The sequence below is a fragment of the Eretmochelys imbricata genome, chromosome 21, assembly GCF_965152235.1.
Source record: "Eretmochelys imbricata isolate rEreImb1 chromosome 21, rEreImb1.hap1, whole genome shotgun sequence".
Taxonomy (NCBI): Eukaryota; Metazoa; Chordata; order Testudines; family Cheloniidae; genus Eretmochelys; species Eretmochelys imbricata.
Genome location: NC_135592.1, coordinates 5,924,509 through 5,951,323, shown reverse-complemented (window position 1 = coordinate 5,951,323; position 26,815 = coordinate 5,924,509). Strand labels below are relative to the sequence as shown.

Sequence of the window (26,815 nt, the reverse complement as noted above, 5' to 3'; positions counted from 1 at the left end):
GTGGCATAGAATTACTGGTAGTGCTTGATGTTTTCCACACACAGAGGAACAATCCCTGCCCCAGAGAGCATATGATCGAATAAACTAACACAGATGAAAGATGGCAGGAAAGGGATCCAATGTGATTGGATGCACGTGGGGTGTGTGTGTGTGATAAATCCAAATCTTACGAGTTGTTTTCATAGGGGTCATATCCCAGGGGAATTGCATATCCCTCATTTCCACCAATGTCTCTTTTGTCACACCCAGTTTCCCTAATGGTAAATAATCCTGTAAATATTGTGCCTGCAAAATTTTATGCTTTTGAGCTCTCCTCGTCTTAGTCGGAAAAGAGACTCTAATATTGGCTCCTCCTCGCTCTGCTTATCTCCTCTTGCGTGCCTTTGAGTCGCACCACAAAATTTTATTCCTGTTAGCCCTGCAGGGCTCAATAAAGCTATGGAAGAGTAATCTATGTTTTATTCTGCCTTGCGCATAATTTGGTGTAATTGTCAGCAAGCTGTGGATATAAGACGGGTTATAAGAACCAGCCTTTATTTTTTTGTTTAGATCCCAGGCTGATTTTGCAAGGCCGACAGTGAGAAAAAAACATGTCTTGACTTGGAAATGGAGCATGTTTTCCCTGGAGTCATTGAAAGATGATAAATGCAGAACCCCACCATGCCAATTTTAGAGACCCGTTTCTTGGATTACAACCTCTCTTTCCCTAGCAAGGCGCAGTAATCCCCGTAGCCCATATTTTCCCCTCTCCCATTAATAGCCTGGATCGTGAATGTACGGCTCATTAGATAAGTGCTCTGTTGCAAAGAGAAGGTGAATGTGGCTAACTAACACTTGAACTACATATGTCAAAACCATGAGCAGTCTGCAGTGATGCACTTGATGTGTTTGTGGGGCTTGTTTCTTATCCTGGCATGTATTTGTTCTGGGCAGGTTGTGTTTCGGTGAGCTTTAACCCCAGTGGCAGCTGAGGTGTGGGTACAGGAGATGGTTCTGACTAGGCAGTCTAGAAAGATACACATTTTAAGTGGGCTGTGATGGCGGAGTAGGAAGGATGGCTAAGGTTGGGAGACCTGGCTTCAATTCCTTGCTCTGTCACAGACATCTTGGGTGACCGTGACCAAGTTACTTGGGGTTTGTCTACACAGGGATGCGCAGGAAAGTTAATCAAAATTAACGAAAGGTGCAAAATTAAAATGGGTTAGTTAAACTGCATTAAACTCCTTTGTGGACATTCTCATTCAGAATTTAAGTGGCCTGAATTCGGTTTAGCATAATTCACTTGAATTCACTTAATTCGCCTCAGTTCCCCATCTGTAAAATGGGCATAACAGCACTGCCCTACCTATCAGGTGTGTTGTGAGATGCTCAGATACTACAGTGATGTAGTGATGTAGATCCTGAGAGAGATGATTGAGGAGGCCGTGGCAATTTGGGTTACTTGTTTTAAGTGTCCACTTTTTATGCTATAAAAGGAGGAAGGCAGCTAAATCTTGGGGTCCAGGTATTCCAAAAGAGCTCTGCACCCAACAGCTCCCAGTTAGGTACTTAAACAAGGGACCAGAATTTCATAGGTCTGTAGCACCCAGCGCCTCCCACTCATTGTTCTCAATGGGGGTAGGGAGCATTTGACGTTGTTCTTAATGGAGTCTGCTGAGTGTTGGGCCCTTTTGAAAATCTGGCTGCTTTCCTGAGGAGCCTACATAGGGAGCTGACCTCTTGTGGAAATCCTGTCTCTCAAACTATTTTCTTCAAATGCTTTGCGTGGCATACGACAATTGTCAAATCAAATGCACTTTGCACTTGTAGCTCCTTGGTGTGAAGATGTACTCTAAGAGCATTAATTTAACCTCCCCACACCTTTGCCAGGTGGGGTGTGTGTTAATATCCCCATTTTGAAGGTGGTTGAACTTAGACCTGATTTATACACACCCACACAGTTAGCACTGTGTGTTTTCCAACTGATTTAGTTAAACCAGTGCAAAACCATGTGTGGGCCCTCTTAATTTGATTTAAAACCGAATTTATATTGATTTAGCTTGTGTCTGTAAATTTAAACCAATGTATTTAAACAGTAAAGATAAACAGATATAAGCAGGTTTAAATTGAATTAAAAGTGTCTACACCGGTTTTATTAACGGCTTTTCGTTAAACTTGTGCAATGTGTCTGTGTAGACAAGGCCTTAGGCCAAAGTCACAGGGCAAGTCAGTGGCACGGTTGGGAGTAGAACCCAAGACGTGACTCTGTCCTCTGCTTTGACCGCCAGATGAGACAATTTCCTGTGCATCAAGATTGCTGTAAAGGATGTGTACAATAATGGTGCAAGTTAGAGTTCACAGGAGACAGGAGTGTATCATTATCATGTCACTTCTGTCATGTTACTGCACAGATACCAGCATCACCCACCTCTCTGCTAGCATCTCTAGTCTTTATTTAGTGAGAGGGTTTTCTTATTTTTATCTCCTCTTCCTTTCTCTGTCAGTGCAATATGCCGGTGGCATGAATGCCATTGTGCGGTTCTTTCAGAGTGGCATGTGGTGTTGGGGCATAGGACAGAGCTTGATCTTGGGTGGCATTACAGGCATTCTTCTTCTGCGATTGACCTGCCGCTGTCCTAAATTCAGCAGCGTTAGCCAGTGTTTGTTCTCTCCACAGCTTCTCGGCTATGCCCTGTCACAGGCAAATTTAGCAGGACATCTGTGCACCTCAAAGAAACACAAGAACATCACGTGTCAGTGAAGGAGTATTGTCTAGTGGGTAGGGCTGGGGTTTAGGAGTTGGGGCTTCTGGATCGGAACCACTTGGATCACAGGGTGACCACTAGCCAGTCACTTTAACCCATGTGGGTTTCAACCTTTTTTTTTTTTCTCCCCATTTCCCCCAACCTGTAAGGGGGCGCTTGTGACTTCTGATTGAGGTGGAAGTGCAAACTGCATGCACATAAAAGGATTAGCTGTGTGTTACTGGGGCCAGTGCAGCTGGGTGTGCCCTTTAAATCCTGATGTGGTCACTGATTTACATGCTCTACTAGATCTTTACTAAGCAGCGACTTACTGGATGAAGGGGTAAACAAACCCACAGAGCCTTCCACCTCTCTGTCTCATCAGGGCTCTTTTTAGGAAACCCTGTTCCCTTAAAGAAAAGGAGGACTTGTGGCACCTTAGAGACTAACATTTATTTGAGCATGAGCTTTCTTATCTCATCTGTTCCCTTGAGAGTACCAAATCCAACTCTGGAGTTAATCCCTCTCTTGTCAGCATGCTCTCCCCAAATGGATCCTAGCAGTGTCCTTCTCTGTGCATGCCCAGGCAGAGAATTACTGAGAAGTTTTGCTAACAGTTTATTTCATCCTGTTTCTGTGAAACAGGAAGTGTGGCAACGGCTTATGGTTAATTGCTTCTGTTTTTTCTTCAACCAGAATTGCAGAAACTTTGCAAAATAGGAGCTCAGGGCAGATTCATGAAGAGCAGTAAAAGGCTTGCAACCCCGGACAAGACTTCATAGGACTCTTAACAAATGACTCTGTTATGATACCGTCATTTTACCGCCGCTGTTTCTCCATCCGGACAATGGGTCTTTGCCTAGTTGCATTTCAGTCCTTGCTCCCACCCACCTGCATTGTTTGTCTGTCTTTTATTGTAAAAATTGTCACATTTCCTAACTGACAATCCTGAGCTGACTTGGCTAGTGGGCTTCAGGTCCAATTTGTCTCCATCCTTCACGGACAGCTGTCACTTGTGGGGCACCCAGCTCAATTCACTGTGCAGCGCCTGCCACGCTCCTGTGGTAAGATTTATTAGCAGCCTTCATTCAGGTTTAACTTAGAGCGAAATATGGCCTGAGAGCCGTTGATGCCCTATTATCCCCTAGGGAAACCTCTCTCCTTGTAAAAAGAAAAGGAGTACTTGTGGCACCTTAGAGACTAACAAATTTATTTGAGCGTAAGCTTTCGTGAGCTACAGCTCACTTCATCAGATGCATCCGATGAAGTGAGCTGTAGTTCACGAAAGCTTATGCTCAAATAAATTGGTTAGTCTCTAAGGTGCCACAAGTCCTCCTTTTCTTTTTGTGAATACAGACTAACACGGCTGCTACTCTGAAACCTCTATCCTTGTAGAGAAGCTGCATCTGATTCGGCCATCTCCCTTCCTGGAAACAAAAACAATTGCTTAAGATAATAAGGAGGCTTTCGCTAGATCCTATGAGGGATCCCATGACATGCTTACCTCTGCTTCGAGAGCAATGAATCTCCCTGGGCTTCGGAGTTCAAATGGGAAGAATGAATTAAGTCCTGTAACGTTGGTTTAGTGGGTCTCTTTCCAAATCTATCCCTAAATTGCTGTATGATCTTAAGCAAGTCATTGCATCTCTCTCTGACTCCATTTTCCCATCTGTAAAACAGGTATACTACTTCGCTCCCTTTTCCCTGGGATGCTGGGGGGTTTAAGCTCTGGTTGTTTGAGATTCTTGGATGACCAGTGATATAGAGGTGCAAAGCGTAGCATTCTAACCCCTTTTCTCTCCTGGGAAGAGGTCCATTGGATGCTTTGGGGCACTTGGATAGAGATGGAGACCATCTCACAACACTATGTGGAATGGAGAGGAAGGGATAAGTCTGTCTCTGTAATGCATCCTTCACAACAGCGTGACACATAGATTGTTATCCAAAACTGACACTGGGCCAAAGTAGTCCTTGATGCAACTCCACTGATGCTGGTAGATTTACACCAGGGACAGATTTTGGTTCACTGTGCCCAGCACCTGTCTCTGACCATCTCAGCTTTGCAAACAGCAGGAAGAGGTTAAGGGAAGAAGTCTTTGAACTTCCTAGGTCTTTATATAGCACCCTGGGTCCTCTCCCCTTGTATCTTGGCTATTAATAGCTGTGTAAATAAAACAGGATGGGGCACTTGCTTTGGGGGATGTCGCGTCCAGAAGGGCTGCCAGCAGGTGTCTGGCATGCAGGGAAATGCCTTGACAGGGCGGCCTTGTGCTAGAGATGGACCTGAAACCAAACACCAAATACACCTAGACTGCAGGAATGTTTAAAATCCAACACTAAGTGCTGCAGCTCGAGTCCCCTAGGCCTGGAGCCATCTCCATGACTCAGTGGTGATCACCTCGGCTCTGGAGGATAACCTGATTCATGCACTAGTTGCTGGTTATGTGGATTCTTGTTCCTTAATAATTGGCCTCTCCATCCAGAGAGCTGTGTTCTTTACAAAGATGAGTGGGGGTGACTGTGATCCCCATTTTGCAGAGGGGGAAGCTGAGGGAGGGGAAGTGATGTGCCCAGGCACCCCGCAGGCCAGGGGTGGAGCTAGGAATGGAATCCAGACCCTCTGACTAAGCTGTAGCTTTCCCCACAGATTGCTGGAGAGTCCTCCATGAAGCATGTCTCGGGGCAGTGGGAAATCAGATGCTCATGCCTGCGAAAAGTAATTTAAACCAATTTGGGAAATCTGATTATTCCAATGGGGAACTTCATTTCCTCTGTCCTACCAGCCCTACGTCTTACTGTGGCACCATCAAGAGGAGGGATTTCTGATTGCTAATTATTCTTTATTGTACTTAGGATCTGTTTGGAATTATTTTAACAGCTTACTCTCCCTTGCCATTAGGGACAATGCTTACGACGTCTTAATCTGTTGAATTTTTCTTCTTTCGCTCTTACGGAAATGTCCCCAAACAGATCCGTTTCTCACATGTCCTCTTTATTAGAAATAATGAATTGTTTTCTTGTGCACATTTCATGGCTTGCTACTCTATTGCTTAGTTGATATTGGTCATATGTCAGGTGGTTTGTTACTTTTTCTTGATTAGGTGTGCATTTCTTTTTAAAATCAGTTTCCTGGTGTGAATTCTCCATGAAAAGAGAACTTTAAAACTTCCTTCCCATGAATATTTGAGCATGTGAACTGAAAATTGATATTCTCAGATCACTGGTGCTTGTAGAATTCAATAGCATAAATGTTCCCAGATTAGCAAAGGGAGATGAACAGTGCCAAAGAGAATGGATTTAAAAATTCAAATGAATATTCACTGATTTATTCTTGCAGTATTTGCCCAGCTCCCATCTTTAATATTGCACTGCAGTTTCCCTTTAAAATCTGAGCTGCAGTAATTAGAATGGTTCTTACATTTCAGGCTCACTTAAATGCTGGTATCATGGAAACAGCAACTTCTGTGGTTTGCAGCACATCTGATGTCTAAATCGGGGGAAAAAATATCTTGATAGTCTCTGGAGCCTATATTGAGTTTGCCTTGTGCAGTTTTTGAACAGAAGGATACCAGTTTAATTTAAGGTCTGGTAACCCAAAATTGTGTCAGTTTCTTTCAAACCACAGCACAAAATGTGCTGCTTGGTGAGAAGTGTGTTAAGCACATGGTCAGCTCTTAATGACTTTCAGGGTTATGGCAAGTGACTTGTGTTGGCTGACAGTTCTGTTTCCAAAACAAGGTAGCTGCTTTCCATGCACCTTAAATTGCTTGTTAGCAATGGAAGCAGTTTAACCATCTGTCACTAAACATTCAGGGCTTCATAAGAGCAAATTAATTCCACACCAGATGCAAAATGATTTGCAAAATGACCCCCAAGAGAGAGCAGCAAGGCTGTTAAAACCCGTATTGGTTAAGTCATAATGCAAGGGTTCTTTTTTAATTAAAGTTGTACACGGAAAGGGGAAGTAGTAAACTATGATTTGGCCACTTAGTGTGTGTATCTCTCAAATGGTTAAAATTATGACAGGCTGGAGTTTGAAGCCATGCATGATTTGCCTCACAATGAATGGAGAGAGTTAAAGAAAATTTAAAAACAGTGCTGGCGTCCATGCAGTAGCCAACTGTTGAAATCCATCATTAAGAGAGAAAGTAAGTTTTTCCTTATGCAAGACAAACCACTGTGTGGGTATTTTGATGTGGACACAGCAGCAAAATGAGGACAGCTGCATGGATGGATCTTAAGCGGCAGGCCGCAACTTTTATTAAATTTAAATAAAGGGGAGGAACAATACTGGCCCATAACCCATGCTCCCCTATACCAGGCGTTTAATTGGTTTCAGTGCAGGAGTAACAGGGCTCCTCCTGTAAAACCCGTAACTTGGAATATGCTCTCATCAGCCTACCCCCAACCTAGGACTGAGCTCAGTATGAGTCCAGCTACCCACCCTCCACCCCAGGAGGAGGGCAGAGGGGCAGTGACCTCATCCCATGAGGGCCCCAGGGTCTCACGAACTCAAGGCCCGTCAACGAAATCCCAGAATTTTTACCTCCGAGAACCATTCATTTTATCCTTTTAACCACACTGGCAACCGGCTGCAAGTTGCGAGGAATGAACAAGTCAACAAAGTACCTCATTTAGGTACTAAATGCATTCCTAGCTAACCTGCTGTGGCTTGAAGGTGCTGCAAGGAAGGTTAAAAACTCCCCGATCCTCTGCCAATGGACCCATGGGAGGAAAAGTTCCTTCTTGACACACACACACACCCCCAAACAGGAGATCGGCTAGACCTGCAGCATCTTTCAGGCTGGATTCCCCTTACTAGTTCAGGGTGGGTAGGTGGGGTTGCTGGAATGGGGCCAAAAGAGGCTCCAAATGGCCCCTGCTCCAGAGTAAGTCCTGGAAGTTAGGGAATGCTAGCCAGTCTGCACCTCTCCTAGCCCCCTCAACTGGCTGAAGATTGCTAAGGGGAGTTGTGGGTGGAGCTATATGATGTCCCTCAGTGAGCGTCTCCTTTCCTTGCTGCTGGGGCTTCCACTGCTGGCCACATCAAGTTCCCCCACCCGTTGAGGCAGATGGGTGGCATTTTACATCAATTAAAAAATGTAAATATAGAAATGAGCAGAAGGCTCCTTCGTGATGCATTTTGGGGTCGTCATACGCTTGGGCTTAAGGCCAGGCAATCGGACGTCTTTTGAGTCATTTAATAAGAGATCTGTCACTTAAAAGATGTTTGTCATTGCTGGTAGTCAGTTATCCACAGTTACACCCATGTCCTTTCCTTTTGCTTAAAGTAAGAGGATATAGAGGCAAATCAGGGAGGAAGTGGTAAACAGGGCAAACATGTACAGTTTAGGTAGATTTGGGGGGAGAGAACTGAATTAGGACCCATTTTCCATTAACAGAATCTAGTTCAATCATCTCTGTAATCCTTGGTAGAGAACAGGAGCCAGTTAATAATGAATAGCATAGATACTGAAGCAAATATTCAAGAGAGCCTTTGTGCGGATCGTGATTAATATGCCTTCGACTGAGCTGGGAGAGGGCACTGGACCAACCAGAAGGTGTTGCAGATAAGGATTGGTGTGTGCACTAGAAGAGCTGTGTGACTATCCCAGGCTGGAAGAGCGGGAGGTAGAGCTTTGGGAGTGAGGGGAACTGGAAAAGCAACGGTGCTGCAGATCTGGATTGAGCTGCATTGGGAGAGTTGCGGGGGAATAGGAGTGGAGTTGGAAGGTGTCCTGCAGGATAGGATGGCAACGTGTTGGCAGAGCTGCATGGGGATTCAGGGATGGAACAGCAGAGGTTCTGCAGGTGAGGATAGAGGTGCATTGGCAGCTCTCAGGGATCTAGAACCAATGCCATCAGCTTCTGGCTTTCAGGATTATTGGAAACTAACAAATAGATTAAAATAAATTGGAGGAAACGGTTCACAAATGAAAACAATGCAATGGATGAAATACAAGGATTTGGGCATGCAATTAGCGACCTTCTGCTAAAATGTTCCAGGGGATATGATTTGGCTATGAAATGTTAATGAACAAGTTGCCAGTCTTTCTCACTTGGGGTCCAATTGCAGTATTCCCATGTCATCTCCAGTGTGCTCCATAATTAATGACTGCCTTGTGCCTGCTGATAAACGCTGGCGACAGCTGTCTCCCTGGTGCTCGCCACATTACTGGAGACTCTGTGCTTCCTCCATGGAAACCAAATGGCATCATTAGCACAGAGTTGTTCAAGGGGCTCTTAACTGCCAGCATGTGTTGTTTTCTCACTTGAGACGTCACAACAAAGGAGTGGCTTGCCTTAACAGGAAGAGGCAAATTACAAGGATAAAGAGACTGATATAGCCAATCTGTCTGTTGGCTTATGCCCGAATTTGGCTGGAACAATGTGTGATCTAGTAGTTGATGGAAGGGACTTAGGCCTTGTCTACATAGGAGGGTTTTTGTTTGTATCTGTGTGTTGGGGCGGGGGGTCAACTAAGGTGTGAAATTAAACCAAAATACTTACTCCAGTGTAGCCTCCTGTGTGGACACTCTTACACCAGAATAAAATGTGTCTACATGGTGTGTTATACCAGTATAACTGTTAAAACTTTCCTATGTAGACATGACTTCAGTCAGTTCAGCAAAAAAATACAATTGCTTTATCTTGATTAGTTTTAGACATAGTTAATTAGGTTGAGCTGGGTTACTCAATCTAATATCAGACCTTTAAATTCTAGTCTAGACATGCCCAGAGAGTCAGGACTCCTGGGTTCTATTCCTGTCTCAGATACCAACTTGCCATGTGATGATGGGCAAGTCATGGGTTGGCAGTCTTAGAGAGACCAGGACTGAATAATAGAGTTAATGACTGGTGGTCTCCCCAGAATACAGAAGACTTCACTCTTCAGGGTTCTCAGTAAAAACTCCAACTGATGGCTGAATCTTCCACTAGCACAAAATTCACCAGGAGGAAGTTGACAGAATTTGAGAAACCATGGGTGGAAAAAGAAATTAGTCACCTACTGCAGAACTCCATCAGCATTGCTGTTAAATTTATTAAGATTTTTCAAACAGTCCAGGGGATTTAGGCACAAAACTTCTATTCATTTTAATTGAAGCTGTGTCTAAATCCCCACAACTGCTTTGAAAATCTCCACCCTTAACGTTTCTGCCTAAGGGCCCTGATTCAGCAAAGCACATGGACTTAAAGATGCACATAAAGTTAAGCACGTGCTTAAGTCATTTGCTGACTTGTGACCTTAAATGGTTTGTTGTGATAAATGTTCATCTTTGTGATACATGGATACAACATGAACCCAAAAGAAAGGGACAGAAAGCAGAAGGGCAGGCTCTCAGGCAGGTTAACTGTATAGACTTCTCCCATCAGGTTATTACATGGGATTCTTGTTGAAAGGGGCATTCATTGATCTAGGGGGCTCATTGGAAATGTTTTGGTCCTTACCTCCCCTCCATTTGCCAGTAAGGTTTTGGGAATTTTAGTTGGAAACCTTATGGATACAAAAACTGGCCCAGGGATTGTCATCATCCCATGTGGGAATTGTGTTGACCCAGTATCTCAAGAATAATGACCGGTTTCAGAGTAGCAGCCGTGTTAGTCTGTATTCGCAAAAAGATCTCTAAGGTGCCACAAGTACTCCTTTTCTTTTTATCTCAAGAATGTAACTAAGATGCTTATGCTGATTCTCTGCTCTCTCGCTCTCTCTCTTTTTTTTTTTTTTTTTAAAGAAATATCATTAGCGAGGAGCGATATCCTATTATACACAGATTGCTGATTCTCTGTCTCACATGTTCCAGGACTGGAGTGATCTTTTAATAACAGGTCACTGCCCTGACAACAGAGCTTTCATCTTACAATTTGCTGGTTTTGTTGCTTTTGAGGAGTGGCAGGAACATGGGGGGCTGCATTATTTGTGGGCTGTGTTGTGTCTAAGTTCATGCTTACACAGCATAAAAGGCAATTGGGGGAAATGCAGCACGTATGTTCGCCGTAATAACCCAAGCTTTTCCATCCAGTGATCTGGGTATATGAAAATAGCTCCTTCCTAGGAAACATCGAGGATTGTTTGAGCGTGTTGAGATTTTGTTTAGGCCAGGATGGCTGCATCTCCACTAGGAAAAAGGTGGGGCCCTGAGAATGCCCCGTACTGTTTACCCTCAGTACCACTTGGGTTTAATGTACTTGGAGACTGTTGGGAGGGATGGTGCTTCTCTGTTGAGAGTAACCCAAACCAGGCAACCGCAGCCATTCGAATGTAATCCTAAACTTTCCTCATGTCCTGTTCCTGTTCCCATTCTGCGTGAGAAGGTCGTGCAGCCATGCACAGCTGTCAGGACAAGGAATGATGTGCACACACACGTTCCAGAATCTGCTGGTTATCCTGACTTGGCATTTATAACCCCTTTTAACACACCTCAGGAGGGATATTGTTGAAAGCCCCTGCATTCCTGCGCAGAGAACTGTTCTTTCTGTTGGGCAGGTGGAGTCTTAAAGCCCCAGGACTGTGCTTTACCATTGGATTCTAATGAATCTAATTACCACGAGTGGATTTCAGCTCTCCCTCTTCATTTGGGGAATTCTCCCAGAGGTAGGGTCAGGTGTTGAAGGGCTTACACCCAGGAGTTTTAGGGCAGTTCAGAGGAGCAGTGAGCTGAAATGGTATTGTTCTGGCCTGCTCTGTAATCCCCAGTGAATGTAACCATACGCAAAGAAACCCAGTTTATCCCACAGAGTTTTTGTTTGGAGGCTACAGGTCTCATTTTAGGCCTACCAGCCTTGATTTCTATAACCCTTAATACTTAAAGCTCTCCGTTAAAACTAACTTCATAGTCCGTCAACATAAAAGATGGGAGTCCTGCTAGTGACCTCAGGCAGTTTCTATCTGAAATGTATTTATGGCCCTTCCTCTGGAAAAGGTGGTGTTTTGCATTGTAGTGTGAAATGCCACTCGCAGAGAATATTCCAAGAAACACATGAATTTGTTTGCAGTATGCATGGACTCTGGACTATAAAGTCTTTGTTCTTTAAAAGAGACTTTATCCTTTGGCTCTCAGCCAAATGGAAGAGACTCTCTGCAAACGCTTCTGACTGCAAACCAAGTGATGCCCCAAAATGAAGAGGGAGTTGCAGTTGGAGCACGTGAATAACATTAGTTAGTTTTTTCATTAACCACATTTAATTTTGAATGTGGGGCCCAGGGATTGCCCTGCCGATCAGACCAGTGCTAGAGAGGAAAGCCAGGCTAAGATTCAGGAGGTTTGGGTGCAAGTTCTGGCTGTTTTCAACAGATTCCCGATGTGACCTTGGGCAAGTCACTTCTTCTGTTTGTGCCTCAACTCCCTGTCTTTCAACCAGGAGATAATAATCCTTCCCTGCTTTATAGGGATGGTGGCAGAATAAATCCATTAGTGGATGTGATGGGCTCAGAGGTTATAGTGGAAGGTACTCTGATCCTGACGCAACGCCTGTTGTTGTCTGAATCTTTCACTTGACTTCACTGAGACCTGGATTGAGCCCTGAGTGAGTACCTACCATTGTTGTCTCTAAGTCACTCACATCCACCAATGGTATAGATATATTCATGGTCCACCATTTCGGGTACCCTGCCTCCAAATGTGACCAACTTTTGATCCTTAGGAAACAGGCAAAACCTGTTAATTATCTTTCACATGGATTGCTACGTATGATATGGCTGTAAAATTACCCAGCCCCTTCTTTAAAAAATGCAGCTACAGTATCTGACCATCTGATCTCCCATTGCCATTGATACGAATGGCTAAAAAGAGACAAGAAAATCAACTTTCTTTTTTGCATCATAGCCCAATTTTGAGAGGCTTTGAATAGCAGAAAGCATCTTTTAGAATATAACTGCTTGTCTGCAGGATGCAAATGAGCACCATGATTTTGGCATGAGGACTCTGAGTTTCCTGTAATTAGAAGGATGCTTTCAGGACAGGTGTTAGATTAAGTACCATACGCTAAAATTTGTGTTCACTCCAAACCTCTTTTGAGATAGACCGTGGGATCCTTAAAGGGGTGTGTGTGTGTGTGTGTATCTGTGTGTGTGTGTGTGTGTGTGAGAGAGAGAGAGAGAAGATTCAGTTTGCAGTCAGCTCAGCACTGTCGTTTTAGTGGCTTATTTCCCCATAAGGAAATATTCATGGAAGCTGCCATGCCTTGCTGCGCAGACAGTAAAGATGCAGCTTTGTGTATCTACTTGTATTTCATTGCAGTGTCCACATTCCTTATAGATTTTTCTCAATCCACCTGTGGATTTAAATTCATTTCAGGGTCGGACAAACACTTTGGTTTCCATCCTCCTATGACGGGGCTCATTAATTTTATAACGAACTGTGATTTGCTCTGAAGGTGAGCGACTTCCTTCTTTGGATGTAGCTGCTGCGTTTTCCCTCCACTGTTTCCAGACTCTGAGGGATGCTGATGCTTTCCCGGTCTCCCTAAAGGGCAGATGTGCCTTTCATTTGCCTAGAGCTCTTTGCCACGGCCCGAGAGTTCTCTGCACTTGGTTTCAAAGGATGTGGCTGAAATCTGTCAGTCTTGCTCCTGAGAGGAGGAGCGTGCACTGGCAGAGCAGGACAGCTGGAGGCAAGCTGCAGGCAGAGACTAGAAGCTAGTGTGGTGCTTCCAGGGGTGCTGTGGGAAAGCACACACCAGCAGCAGTCACTACAGCTATAAGCAATGCTCCACCCAGATGTTACCGTCCGGGTGCGTGGGATGCCATGGCCAGATGCAGCCTCTCTAGCGCCCAGGTCTTTCACTCCTCCCCAGCTCCCTGGTGCTCAGGGGAGCCAGACAAGCGTGTGCTGTGAGCAAGGGGAAGGGACCTTTGGGTGGGGAACAGCATTTGGGATAAATCCTACAATAACCCACCAGGCTGTGCTGTGGAGGGAAAGCAGCGCCCCGTTTCAGGTTTCCAAGTTCTTCAGCAAACTCAGGGGAGCATCAGAATTTTTAATCATGAAAAATCCCTCACTTGCATCCTTCAGAGGGCACGGCTGGCTTTTTTCCCAATGATCCTGTCAGGGTAAGTTTATCTCCAGCTGGTTTGTTTTCTCCTGGTAACTCACCCCCTTAATTTTCTCAGAGGCATTTCCGCCTCTACCCCTTAATTCCCAGTGTATGTTAAGGGCCGGGGCCTTGGAGAGATGCTTTCCAAAGCAGGGGAAATGGGTTCTGATCGCGAGGTGGGGGATTAATGACAGCTGGAGCGCAGGCTGGCATTTGATGTGGAAGGACTAAAACTCTCCTTTGCTGTGAGGCCAACAAAAAACTTTGCAACAGTTAGGCTGCCGGTGTGCTGAAACCTCAGTCATTAAACTGACTGGACTCTCTTGTTGTTTCTGTGTAGCCCCCCTCTTGTCTGTTGGTTTCCACAGGGAGCATGGCTGGGGGAGTGTGGGAGGGAATGAGCATTTTCAAGGCGCTTCCTGCCTCTTTACCTGGACACCTGGCAGCACGTATGCAGTGGGTGTGTACAGGAGGGCTGGGAGGTTCTGAGGGCCTTTCCTCGTCTGCAGGGTTATCCTCTCCTCTTCTCTGCACTCCCACCAAACTGATTGGAGGCCCCCAGGGCTGGGACATGCAGAGAGAGGTGAGGCTGCAAGAGGTCCTGAGATGTTTCTGGGGAGGATGTGGTACCCTGTTGTGTGGCCTGCTTCCATGAATTAGGAGTAAGTGGCAGCAATGCCCTGAATGTGCCTGTCAAGCTGAATTGACTTCCCACGGTCCAGGGGATGTTTCAATACCTCGCTGCTTTTTCAGTCTGTGTGCATAGAATCCTCGAATATCAGGGTTGGAAGGGACCTCAGGAGGTCATCTAGTCCAACCCCCTGCTCAAAGCAGGACCAATCCCCAACTAAATCATCCCAGCCAGGACTTTGTCAAGCCTGACCTTAAAAACCTCAAAGAAAGGAGATTCCTTCCTCCTACACCACATCCCTAGGTACCGCATTCCAGTGCTTCACCACCACCTTAGTGAAAAAGTTTTTCCTAATATCCAACCTAAACCTCCCCCACTGCAACTTGAGACCATTACTCCTCGTTCTGTCATCTGCTACCATTGAGAACAGTCTAGATCCATCCTCTTTGGAACCCCCTTTCAGGTAGTTGAAAGCAGCTATCAAATCCTCCCTCATTCTTCTCTTCCACAGACTAAACAGTCCCAGTTCCCTCAGCCTCAAGTCATGTGTTCCAGTCCCCTAATCATTTTTGTTGCCCTCCGCTGGATATTTTCCAATTTTTTCACATCCTTCTTGTAGTGTGGGGCCCAAAACTGGACACAGTACTCCAGATGAGGCCCCACCAATGCCGAATAGAGGAGAACGATCACGTCCCTCGATCTGCTGGCAATGCCCCTACTTGCACATCCCAAAATGCCATTGGCCTTCTTGGCAACAAGGGCACACTGCTGACTCATATCCAGCTTCTCATCCACTGTCACCCCTAGGACCTTTTCTGCAGAACTGCTGCCTAGCCATTCGGTCCCTAGTCTGTAGCGGTGCATGGGATTCTTCCCTCCTAAGTGCAGGACTCTGCACTTGTCCTTGTTGAACCTCATCAGATTTCTTTTGGCCCAATCCTCCAATTTGTCTAGGGCCCTCTGTATCCTATCCCTACCCTCCGGTGTATCTACCACTCCTCCCAGTTTAGTGTCATCTGCAAACTTGCTGAGGGTGCAAGACACACCATCCTCCAGATCATTAATGAAGACACTGAACAAAACTGCACTGGCAAGTCAGGCTGTTGTGATTCATCTCTAACCTCTCCAAAGTCAGTACAAGAAGCCAGGAATAGACCATTCCCTGGACCTCTCCACACACATCCACCGACCGTGCTGCGAAGCTGACGCGGACTTCAATGACGCCAGACGCTGTCCCCCACACAGGCTTGGTCAGAGACGAGGCTATAATCCGGCTGAGGGAGAGTGTGGGTGCATCTCCTAGTCCTGGAAATGGCCTGCCTTGAGTCCTGCGTTCATTGTTGTCTCCATTCCTTCTTGCTCCTCTTTATGGCGCTGATCCTGTGCGTGGATCCGTGGGAGCACAAAGACCTGGCTGCATGGATTCACTTGTGGGATCGATAAAGGAAGCACTTAGAACCAGCACTGTTCTGTTTCCTCCTTGGAGGACATTAGGGCCACTGGCCTAGAATCCACAGGGACCCCTGTGATCACCCAGTCTGACCTCCTGCGTGACTCAGGCCATAGACCTTCCTCAGGATTATTCCTGTCTGAACGAGAGCAGATCTTTTTCCTCAACGTTTTCTGTGATTGCAGCTTCACCGCATTGAACAAGAAGCCTGAACGACCACGTGTCTCTGGCTCCGGCATCTGCTCCAGCTTAGCTCAGTCCGTTCTGCCAGTGCCTTCACATGCCAGTACTTTTCCTAGAACTCTCTCGGGAGATTTTGATTTCATTGGGCCAGCCTTGCCAGCTCTCTTTAGGTTTCCCCAAATATCAGAGCATTGGTGGTTGTCAGTTAATTACCGTTTAATCCCCGGGTTCTCCTAAATCTGCCTAAAGTTTGCAGTTCATAGACCGTTCTAATTTAACTCTACGTAAACTCTTGGATAGCAAGCCAAGGTGGGGCTTTTCATGAATTTCTCGGCTGCAACAGATTTTCAATTCCGGTGAGCAGAGTCTGATTTTCACCGGAAGTTTCACAGACAAGAAAATACATGAGGCATTTGCTTCCCTCCTGCATGTAAACCTGTGGCAGGGGAGGACTTATTTGTAACCTCTCCCTGGTTTTGCTTTCCCTGATGCGGTTTCCTGCCAAGGTGGAGGTGCTGTGCCGGGGATAGAACCCATGGTAGTTGAGGGGCACAGGGAAAGTTGCTCCAAACCTCGCAGAACCTGTTGTATGTGAAGGCAGCATCCTGACTCCTGCACACCTCCCAAAAGCACTTAATTGTCTCCCATATTGGCACTGACCCCTGCTTGGCACCATCCTCATGACCCCTCTGATGGGGTTCGTAGGGCACAGAAGCAGGCTTCATGCTGCTCAGAGTACCCTGGTTTCTGGTGGAATCAGGGCCCGTATAGCAACTTTCCCGTGGCTCCTCTCCCTGCCTGCCAAGCTCTGCGGCAGGAGCACTGCAGAGGAGCAGGTGGAAGCAAAAAAACCCACAGATCCCCCTTCCTCCCTTAGTGGAGTTAGCTGATTTTTTTAGACTCTAAGGTCAAGATCCTCGGCTGGTGTAAATCAGCATCGCCCCATTGACTTAAATGGAGCTACATCGATTTATGCCAGCTAAGGATCTGGCACTGTATATTGGGTCTAGAAGTAGCTGGCAGCGCCCCCTGGATTCAAAGCCTGCTTCCGATACATCCCTGGCCCGAGTTTCAAAGATACTGCAGTTCCTGCTGACATCACTGGGAGCTGTGAGTGCTAAGCACTCCTGTGCAAATAGGCTATCATGGCTTTTAATGAGCCTCCTTAATAAGCCCCTCATGGCAGGTGTATCCAGAAGTGTTTATTGCCCTTTTGCTTAAATGCTCTCAATGCCCAGTTATGTTTTTCTTTAGTGTCTCTGTCTGTGATGGGACCTGATTACAGGTGGTTTTCCGATTGTCTCTAATGACTAATGAATATGTTTACGTAAAAGACCTGCCTGTGAACCCCTCCTACGCACTGCATCTGACTGTAATTTAGCCTCGCAAAAGGAAATTCATCAAAACCAATGAAAGGGAGAGAAAAGAGCCCTTGTCCCTCTGTTTCCCCCACGCACAGAGAACAGAGAGACTTCCAAGGCAGGCTGTGATTGCGTTGATTGGATTACTGGGGACGTTGGGCAGGCACGTGCTATGGATTAGCCGTGCAGGTTGCTCACTGTTTATGTGGTGTTATTGCATTTTAGCTTTGAAGTAATGACTTACTCCTCCGAAGCTGCTAGAAATGCACTGCTTGGAGGAAGAACCAAATGTAGATGTAACTGCAAATTCTGTCTGAATGAACCTGCTGTCAGTAGCATCCCGGCTGCTCTGCACATGGAGGAAATGGTAGCAGAGCCATGAAAAATAGTCACTGGCTTCCAGTTGCTAGGTGAGGGGCAGAAAAACATTTGGCAGCTGCAGGTGGATGAAGTGGTACCTTCCACTGAGGCAGCAATGGCTAGTGCAGTGGCTAAAGCTGGGGATACTGCAGCTGACTCCATGTGATCTCTGGCAAATCTCCCTCCATTTTACAGATGGGGAGGCTATGATAGTTACCCGCTTCATAGGGGGTGAAGTGATGCTCACTTATGGTGCTCTAAACACACTCAGATCCTCCTGTGACTGGTGTTTATAGAAGGGGGGAAGTACCCTTACTTCCCCATACAAAATGGCAGTGAGCAGTCAGTTGGCTACAGGATGTTCTTTTGTTCTGATCATGCTCAACAAAGATGCCCAAGTTCTCAGGGAGTTTGGACTTTGTGCGTTTCATTAATTGCACGTGGGCTTATTGAAAGCATCGGTGATGCTGCCCACAAATTGCCATGATAAATGCAGCTCCCTCGGTCTCCTGTGTTGACTGCTGGCTCAAAGGTCTGTTCCATGGTGAAAACATTCCCCATCTTTGGTGAGATTTTTATTTTGTGCCGCTTGTTTCCAAGTGCCTCCCTTGACCACCTCCGTGAAACTCTACAATCTCTTCTGCTTGATGCTTGCAGTGAGTGAATGTCTTTCAGCCGTGCTGTGGGAAGTGGCTCAAGAAAGCCACTATTTCTTTTTCCTTGCCATCAGCAGCACGTATCCCAGAAATATTCCTCTCGGGGCCTGCCAGAAGCCAAGATTGCAAGGAGCAAATATGACAAGCCCGCTGAAGGGAACACCCATTGCAATGCAGATGCTGCAGGCCACTGGCATGTGGCGGATGGAGATGTTTTACAGATGAAGCATGTGGTGCAGCAGCATCCAAGACCCTGTGAGAGCAAAAGCTTTTTGTGGCTTGTCTGTTCCTTTGCCTCCCCATTGATCAGCCTGTAGGAGCCATTGTCTGCTAGTCATTAAACCACCCAGAGCACTTTGGATCAATACCTCACTGAAGAACCCATCGGAATTATAACAGCCATCTGCCTGTCTTACTGACTGCTCAAATCTCAGACCCTCCTGCATCATAGACCCATGTGGCATTTCTCAGCTTTCCAGAAGGGACAGCTTAGAGCTTTAAGCATCAGGTTTGAAATAACTTAGATTCCTTGGAACCATATGTTTGAATTCCAGCAGGGTAAAAAAAACCAAATACCTTCACCCTTCTGAGAAAATTCCATGCAGGTTTAATGAAGTCCTCTGGGCAAAACTCTATAAACCCTCTTCACTCTACAGGGAAATTAAGGAAGCCTCAAACCTTTCCATGAAAATGGTGCTGGGGGATGCTAAGAGGTGGCCTATGCGTCTACGTTTACGTTATGCGTCTTTGGCCAAACTTTTCCCTTTCTACACTATTGTGCAGGGGGCTGGTTCACTGAGTATGTCCTTTTCCAAAAGTAGCTGCATGTCTGGGGATTCTAATATAAATATTAAGGAACATTCTTAATAATGAAGGAGAAATCGCTCCACACACCTCTGAAATGCAGCCACCAGTGGGCTGGAGGGTGACCAGACAACTCATGGAGGTGGTAGTCATCCGTTGGCTCTTGCTTAAATTGTAAGCTCTTTGGGGAAAGGACTAGTTTTTTGTTCTGTGTGTACAGTGCCTAGCACTGTGGGGTCTTAATTTGGGCCTCTCGGCACTACGCCCGTACAAATAATAGCAATAAATGGCATTATCTTCTCCATCATTCTTATTGGAAACTCTCAGGACCAGGGATTATGTCTGTCTTTGTGCTTATATGTATATCCTGGCAAAGGCAGGGCCATGAAGAGTGTACCATTTGCAGCATACAATTTGTACGACGCTCCTGGCTGCAAAGTGACGTACAAACCGAAGGTATTCACTATTCTTTATTTCTCGTTTCAGAATGTAACAAAAACAGCAGAAGAGGAAAAACCCAAAGCTCCCACTATCCAGGAGATTGAACAGATAATCAATAGTTACAATGCTAAGGTTACAAACTGCTTTGTGATGAAGCTGGTATGTATTTTATTCATCTGTCTACATTACTTTAGGCACTAAGGACAGGCTTTTAATTCTGGCTTTAGAGGTGACTGGGCCTTGCGCTGAGCCTTTGCACAAGAGTGAAGTTCACCTGACATGGATAGCTCCAAAACCTTTGACTCATCTGCCAAACCGCAGCAGGAAATCAGGTCCTACTGCGAGGAGAACATGCCAACAGAGGGTATAAATGCATAGACACGACTGCATTTGTAAATGGCAGATAATCAGATGATGTGTTAACTGCATCGGTTCCCAGTACAGGGACTGCTTGTCTTGCATTTGAACCGCAGTATGACGAATGAATTCTGAGTAGAGCATTCGTATTAACCTATTTTAGCAGTGGTCTTCTCCTGAAACGCTTAAGGCTACAGACTGGCCTGAATCAAAAACTTGGGTCTAAACAGCCCAGCCTTGGGGGGTGAGGAACGGGGGGCCGCATTTGAATCTGGATTTTAACTTTGACTGTGTCCAAGGCTGCTGTTACGCAAGTAGGAGAACCTCGGGGGGAAGAGCCTGTGTCTATACAGCACCTAACACAAGGGGTCCCCGTTGCTGAGCGGTGTGTCAGGGCATGACTGCACTGCTAATTGACGGGAGTGTGAAACATGCTGGGTAAAAATTTCAGAAGCATTTAAGTGCCTTCGGAGCCTAATTCACTTAATGAGACTTCAGCTGCTACATCATTAAAGTGCTTTTGAAATTTGTACCCACTGGATAAGGCCTTCGGTACAGCTAAGCAGTTAAGTTCAGTCTTAAGAAACTTGCTGACTTTTCAGTAGCCACTATGTAAATTGAATTTGATGCTTCTCGGCTTCTTCCTTGGAGACATGTGTTGACGGTAAAAAATCTACCATCCTGCCAGGCTCCCTCAATGGGAGTCTCAGGAGAGCCTAATACTGTGCCATGGAGACTGAACTCGCTGCTTAGCCCTGCTGGTGAGGTGTGGCTGAGGCAAGGAGGAAAACTTGCATTGCTGGGGTCTGCCCTGTCCAGGCCTGATCCAAAAGCCCACTCTACTGGTGGAAAGATGCCCATTAACTTCAGTGGGCTTTGAATCAGGCCTGGTCTGTCCTATGGAAAGCACAGGGCTTTGGTCTTGAGGGCTGTCACTCATTTCAGCACCTAAAGTGCTTAGTCACCAGCCTTATTTGTACCCAGGTCTGTGTGGCATGAGCCACCACACGGTTCAGACAATGGTTCTACAATTTTTTTTTTCCAGTGCGGAAATTTTCAGAGTAATTTCCATGTCCAGCAAACGATTTGCCACACACAGATCAGGCTGTAGCTTGGATGAGTCATGATAACTAGAAAGCTGCTTCACTGCCATTCAATCGCTGTCACACAGCCTGTTTGGAGACATAGAGCCGTTGGGGAACCAGATGTGCCATTCTGTTCCTCCACGGTCAAACTTTTAAACGAAGTTGTGGGACCCACAGTAATTTGCTTACAGTTCCAGCCCTTGACTGCAGCCTTGTTTACTCCTTGGCAAAAACAACCATGTAAACCAAGCCCTGTTGGTAAATCTTGAGAGGCCAAGGAAAGGACTGGGTTCACAAATTAGATTTAACAAAAGGAGCAAATTTCACAAGCTCTCATAGCTCACAGTGAAGGAGGTTTTGGAAAAACAGAAATAATGGAGATTTTACAATTTCAGAGAACAGTGTTCAGTTGTTTATGGTTTTCCAGTCGCTTGTCAGTTTGTGAAAACAAGCCCCAAGTTGTCTTTAAACAGACATCACTTACAACTGATGTGAACAAAAACTAGTGCAGGGATCCCTTATAGTAGCCTGAGAGTCATCAAAGGGATCTTTTTCCTTCTCCTAACTTTTGTGACCCATGGATTAACATTGGAGTAGCCTGGCTTCCCCAGGAGTTGTTATTGGCTCATTTTCTTTTAAGGCAAATAGGCCATCTTTTGCCTGTAACCTCTGCAGTCTTGGGACTCTGTAGCAACTCACTTCAGCCCCAACTGACAGCTGTGAACCAGTACCTGAGCTATCAATTCCAGATGTTCTAATCTTTTAGAGTTTGTTACAGCATGGCACCCACGGCGTTGTCCATGCTTAACCAGGGTTAGATTTCTCATAAAGTCTGTGTAAAGGGCCTTTATCTCAAGATCGGGCCCAGGATGGTGAAAATCTCATGAAATTTCCATCATTTAAGATGGAGAGCTGCAAGCTTTCAACTGTTTGGAGCTAAAACCTTATGAAAACAGCCAGCATATCCAGCTCAGCCCTCGGAAACCCTAGTTCAGATGCTTACATGTTCTCTCCAAACCCATCTCCAGTTAAAGGAGACAGAAGTGTAATTGCAAGCACAAATGGTATTTAATGTCACTTAGTTTCCATAACTCTTCTCTGTAGCAGGAACAGTTTACAAAGGATGAGATGGCAAAGGGGCGGCGAAGAATCCTAGGGCATTATTGAATAGTAGGGAACAGGAAGAATTCTGTAGTGACTAACCCTAAATTGCTAGTTCCTTTTACGTTATTACTAGGAAAGTTTCAAGCACTATAGAAAGTTGTCCCTGCAGTCAGCCCACCATGTCTACCACTGGGTTAAGTACTGCAAAAAGCCCTTCAGCTTGAGTGTGGGGGGGGATACTGGCATTGGCTGAAAACCTGTCTTGCCCCATGAGCACTCATTGAAACTTGACTTTCGTTATCTCCTTCGCTGTAGAATGAGGACGGCACTTACACGGGCTTCATTAAAGTGCACTTGAAACTGTGCCGGCCTGTGACGGTGCCAGCAGGAATTCGGCCGCCGTCTATCTATGATGCCCTCAAGGAGGTGAACCTGGCTGATATGACGGACAAGAGAACTTCCTTCTACTTGCCGCTGGATGCAGTCAAGCAGCTGCACATCAGCAGCACGACCACGGTCAGCGAGGTGATCCAGGGGCTCCTCAAGAAGTTCATGGTGGTGGACAACCCTCAAAAGTTTGCACTTTTCAAGGAAATGCAGAGAGATGGGCAAGGTGAGTGCACACCCTTCCGTGCACACCCATGGGGGCTCGGTGCAGAGAGGGGAATTCCCAGATGCTTCCCCTCTCTGCCACAGTTGGTAAGATTGTGATTTGTGGTACAGTAGAGGCCTTAACTGAGCTGCACTGTGCAAGGTGCTGCACATACACACAGCCCCCGCCCCAAAGACCGACAAAAAGGGAGGATAGTGAGCCCCTTCTGTAAGATGAGGAACTGAGGACCAGAAAGATCAAGTGACTTGACCAAGCTCACAGAGGGAGTCAGTAGCAGACCTGGGAAATGAACCTAAATCTTTGGAGTCCCAGTCCAGTGCCTAAACCATAAAGCCATGTTTCCTCTCATTTGTAAGTGTCATTCCTAATAGCAGAGCTGTCAGTGGTTTCCCAAGGGAAGATCTGCTTTGCTCTGTGGTGTTCTTACTAATGCACTCATCAGGGAAGAGCCGTAATAGCCAACCTGTGTACGTGTAGCCTGCCACCGCACTGATCCCGACTCCTTGTGGTCATTAAGGATCAAATGTCACTTGTTGCAGGAGTTAGGGGAGGCCTGGCCCAAATCTAAATTAGATAATCAAATATGCCGAACAAATTCCCCCTGCAACTGTTGGATAAGTGACTCCCTGCCGTAAGCTGTGGTGGAGCAGTTCTGTGACCAGGTATGCACTTGCCACCTTGCAGCAGGGGCTGCGTAGAGTCTGTACATAATCTTACTTGCTGTGGTGTGTTCAGGGTGAAAGGAGCTATATAAATGAGAGATTACAGGACAGAACACTGTGCAGCTCCACGGGTGTTGGGAGGATGAATGCAGTGAAGACGGTAAAGTGCTCAGATATTACAGAGAGGGGGCTATATAGGAACCTAAGGAAGGTTTAATCACTCTTCTGCAGCATACTAAATACCTGGGCAACAATTGCCTTCTCCATGTGTAGTACAGATATCACCCTACTTGCCTTATTCTGTTTCAGCGCCAGCCCCTGTTGGCTAAGGCAGGAGTGGTGGTTTCATTGTTAAACAAATAATGTTCACTGGTGCATACACAAGATCTGATTTCCAGCTCCACAACTAGCTCCCACTTAAGTTACAGGGTCTCGTGTCACAGCCGAGATGCAAATATGGTCACCTGTGTGGAATGCAAGCTGTTGTAACAGAAGCTAGGAGATGCCACTTAAGGGCTGGCCTGGGTGCCTGGGTGTACCTAGCTTGTGAGCCCCCTATAGACTGAGACAAACTGAGTCACTGCCGTGAAGTCACTGGGAGTTAGTCACTTATCCCACAAGACTTTCAGTTCAGTCGTAGAAGACTGCTTTGTGCTTTAAAAACCATGAACTAAATTTTGATACCGTGGAGGCTCAAATCCTCCTCGGGGTGACTCAGCCCTTTGAGACGGACACCCACCTGCATGGAATTCAGTCTTTCCGACATGGTCCTGTCTGCTGTGCACCCTAGTGTCCCTGGCCAGAATTTCCCCTCGCCTCCTTTATTTAGCTTCTGTGTATCAACGCTGATCTCTGATAGTGCTTTATCTTTGGTACCTGCAAAAAAATACTGATATTCTAATTGACTCATAGACTTCTGGAGTTTTAACCTTAGCTGAATCATCATGACCCACCCACCCTTATAAACAAGATCATTGCATTAAAATTTTATTTATAATAGGCAAGGAATGCAGCTGCTCTGAATGGACATTTCTGGCTTTCTCTCTTCCTCCTCTAGTCCCTGGGTTCATAATTATGTTATCTGCCTCTTCTCTCTCCCTGCCCTCCCCCCCACAATCCATCAGAGATCCAACAGGAACACTATCACAGAAAGCTGAACTTCTTTGGCACTTGTCATGGCAAGACAGTCTTGGTACAAAACAGTGGAGGAGACTATGGGTGGGAATTTCAAAAGCACTTGAAGGAGTTAGGTGCCCTGTTCCCACTGAAATTCAAGGAGATTTGGGTGTATCGCTGCCCCTTTATCTGTTAAAATCTCTTCCCCCCCCCCAAAAAAAAGGGGGCTAAACAGCATACCTTTGGGGTGGGACAGATTGAAAGGTGGGTTTGGGATGGGGGCCAATTCAATGAATTTGTGCATATCACACTAAGTAACTTCCAGTTGACCTGTGCCTGGTTGCGTTGGCCAGTGGCGTGGGCTCTTCCCTGCTGATAGTTTGTGTTTATACAGATCCTTTCACTGGAGGGTTTCTCAGCCCTTGGGCCAAGACTTTCTAAACTGGGTGCATAACATTAAGCTTCTAAATCCTAATGTAGGAGCCTAAACAAGCGGCCTGATTTTTCAAAAGTGCTGAGCTCACTGCAGCTCCTCTTGACGCTGATAGGAACTGCAGGATCTTCAGTTCTTTGGAAAATGAGGCCATCTTCCTAGGCACCTAAATAGGGCTTTATGGGGCCTCACTTCAGACACCCAGGGCTGAGTATATTGCCCATGAAGAGCGTTAATTAAGCCTCACCGTACAGAGCAGAGGGAGTAGGGGGGCTTACACCAGTACAGCTAACCTGGATATATGACCAGATTCAGCTGCACTGGTGAAGTCTGTCCCTACACTGATTCTAATTTCCTTAATCTGGACAGAACCTTTATTCAACCTCACATAGCTAACTAGCAGCAGACATCGTATCTAGGTGTTGCAACTTGCAATCGTTTGCTTTAACCACCCTTTATAAACACCTTTGCTGGAGATGGTACATCCCATAGTGACTCTTACTTATGAAGTCCAGCTCAAACTGCCTTTGAACCTATGCTGTGTTTGCTCAGTAACTTCTAGAGCATCTTCCTGCCCTTGAATCCTAAAGGCTCATTTAGAACCTCTCTCTCTCTCTCTCTCTTTTTTCCTGCCTGCAGTTCTCTTCCAGAAGCTCTCTCTAACAGAATACCCCTTGTATCTCCGGCTGCTGGCTGGCCCCGACACAGATGTTCTCAGTTTCGTGCTGAAGGAAAACGAAACGGGGGAAGTTGAGGTATGTCTGGGAGTCTTTCCCTTGGCTCTCACACCAATGTTCATAGCTTTACAAAACCACATAGCCTTGTTAAACAAACCTGTGAGACCTACTGCAGTAGAAACACAACTTAATGGCTTTTTTGCTGGGGGATAGGAGGGAGCAAGTTTACCTTCCTTGTGTTACAGTTCGAAAATCCAGAACACTGACTTAGACACCAACCTTCCACTTAAGAATCAATATTAAAGCATCTCAAAGGATTCCTTGAGTTTAGCCTGTGTTTTTCAGAACCTTTAACCAATCAGTTTATTGCAGAAAACTTAGTATGTTTTCAAAAACCGGCTCTGTAAAAAATGCTGTGGCCTGTTTGAGATTTTTACACCATAATCCATTTGTGTGTATGTGTTGGTTTGTTTATAGAACTAAGCAATGCAGTTCTTCACTTAATCCTCAGAGTAGATTAGCTAAATGGAGCCATAGCTAATCCACTGATTTTAAAATAGAGGCCAATGCTATGCTGTATAATAAATCTATTGCCTCCCAAGGCTTCTTATGCCACACAGTACGGCAATTTAGAACTTCAGAGAGTGTTCAGTGAAACCTCAGGACTCTCTCACTTGTGCTGAAGATGACTAGCTGCTGCTAAGCAGCACAGGCATTGACACAGAGTTGAGCAGTTCAGACTCTCACCACTCAAGAGCAATCGTGCCCTAAGAAAGGAGAGATCAAAAAAGCAGGATTAAATGTATCTAAATTCCAAAATTATGGCCCAGATGTCAGTATTTCTCAGGGATACTTCCAGACATACACTACTTGTAATATCGCTGAGTAGAAGCTGGCCTCTCAACCTGCATTATGGTGTTTCCATCCCAGCATATCTAACAATCTTTTGTTGATTTCTCAATCAATTAAAAGTAATCTACGTAGAACTATCCCTGCTAGTAACAACATGGCTTGCTGGGTAGTTCAGACCTTCCCCCTTCATGACACAAAGCACTGGTGATTGCATTAGCTTTTGCATGCCACAGCTCAGTTACTTGCCTGTTTTCTTCAGTCCCTTTGGAAATT

At 45.8% G+C, this 26,815-nt stretch overlaps 2 protein-coding genes across 3 annotated transcripts in view; one reads left to right on the top strand and one right to left on the bottom strand.

Moving 5' to 3' along the window:
• RASSF5 (Ras association domain family member 5) overlaps window positions 1-26,815 on the top strand; it is a 66,326-nt gene that overhangs the window by 35,843 nt on the left and 3,668 nt on the right. For both annotated transcript variants that reach the window (XM_077839080.1, XM_077839079.1), the window contains exons 2-4: window positions 19,689-19,802; window positions 22,505-22,802; window positions 25,653-25,768. In XM_077839080.1, coding sequence (XP_077695206.1) covers window positions 19,794-19,802; window positions 22,505-22,802; window positions 25,653-25,768 — 423 coding nt within the window. In that variant the 5' untranslated portion in view covers window positions 19,689-19,793. The remainder of the gene's footprint in view (window positions 1-19,688; window positions 19,803-22,504; window positions 22,803-25,652; window positions 25,769-26,815) is intronic.
• Window positions 26,110-26,815, bottom strand: part of EIF2D (eukaryotic translation initiation factor 2D) — a 37,718-nt gene continuing 37,012 nt past the window's right edge. The window contains exon 15 of the mRNA XM_077839078.1: window positions 26,110-26,457. Within this exon, the coding sequence (XP_077695204.1) occupies window positions 26,441-26,457 (17 nt within the window). The 3' untranslated portion in view covers window positions 26,110-26,440. The remainder of the gene's footprint in view (window positions 26,458-26,815) is intronic.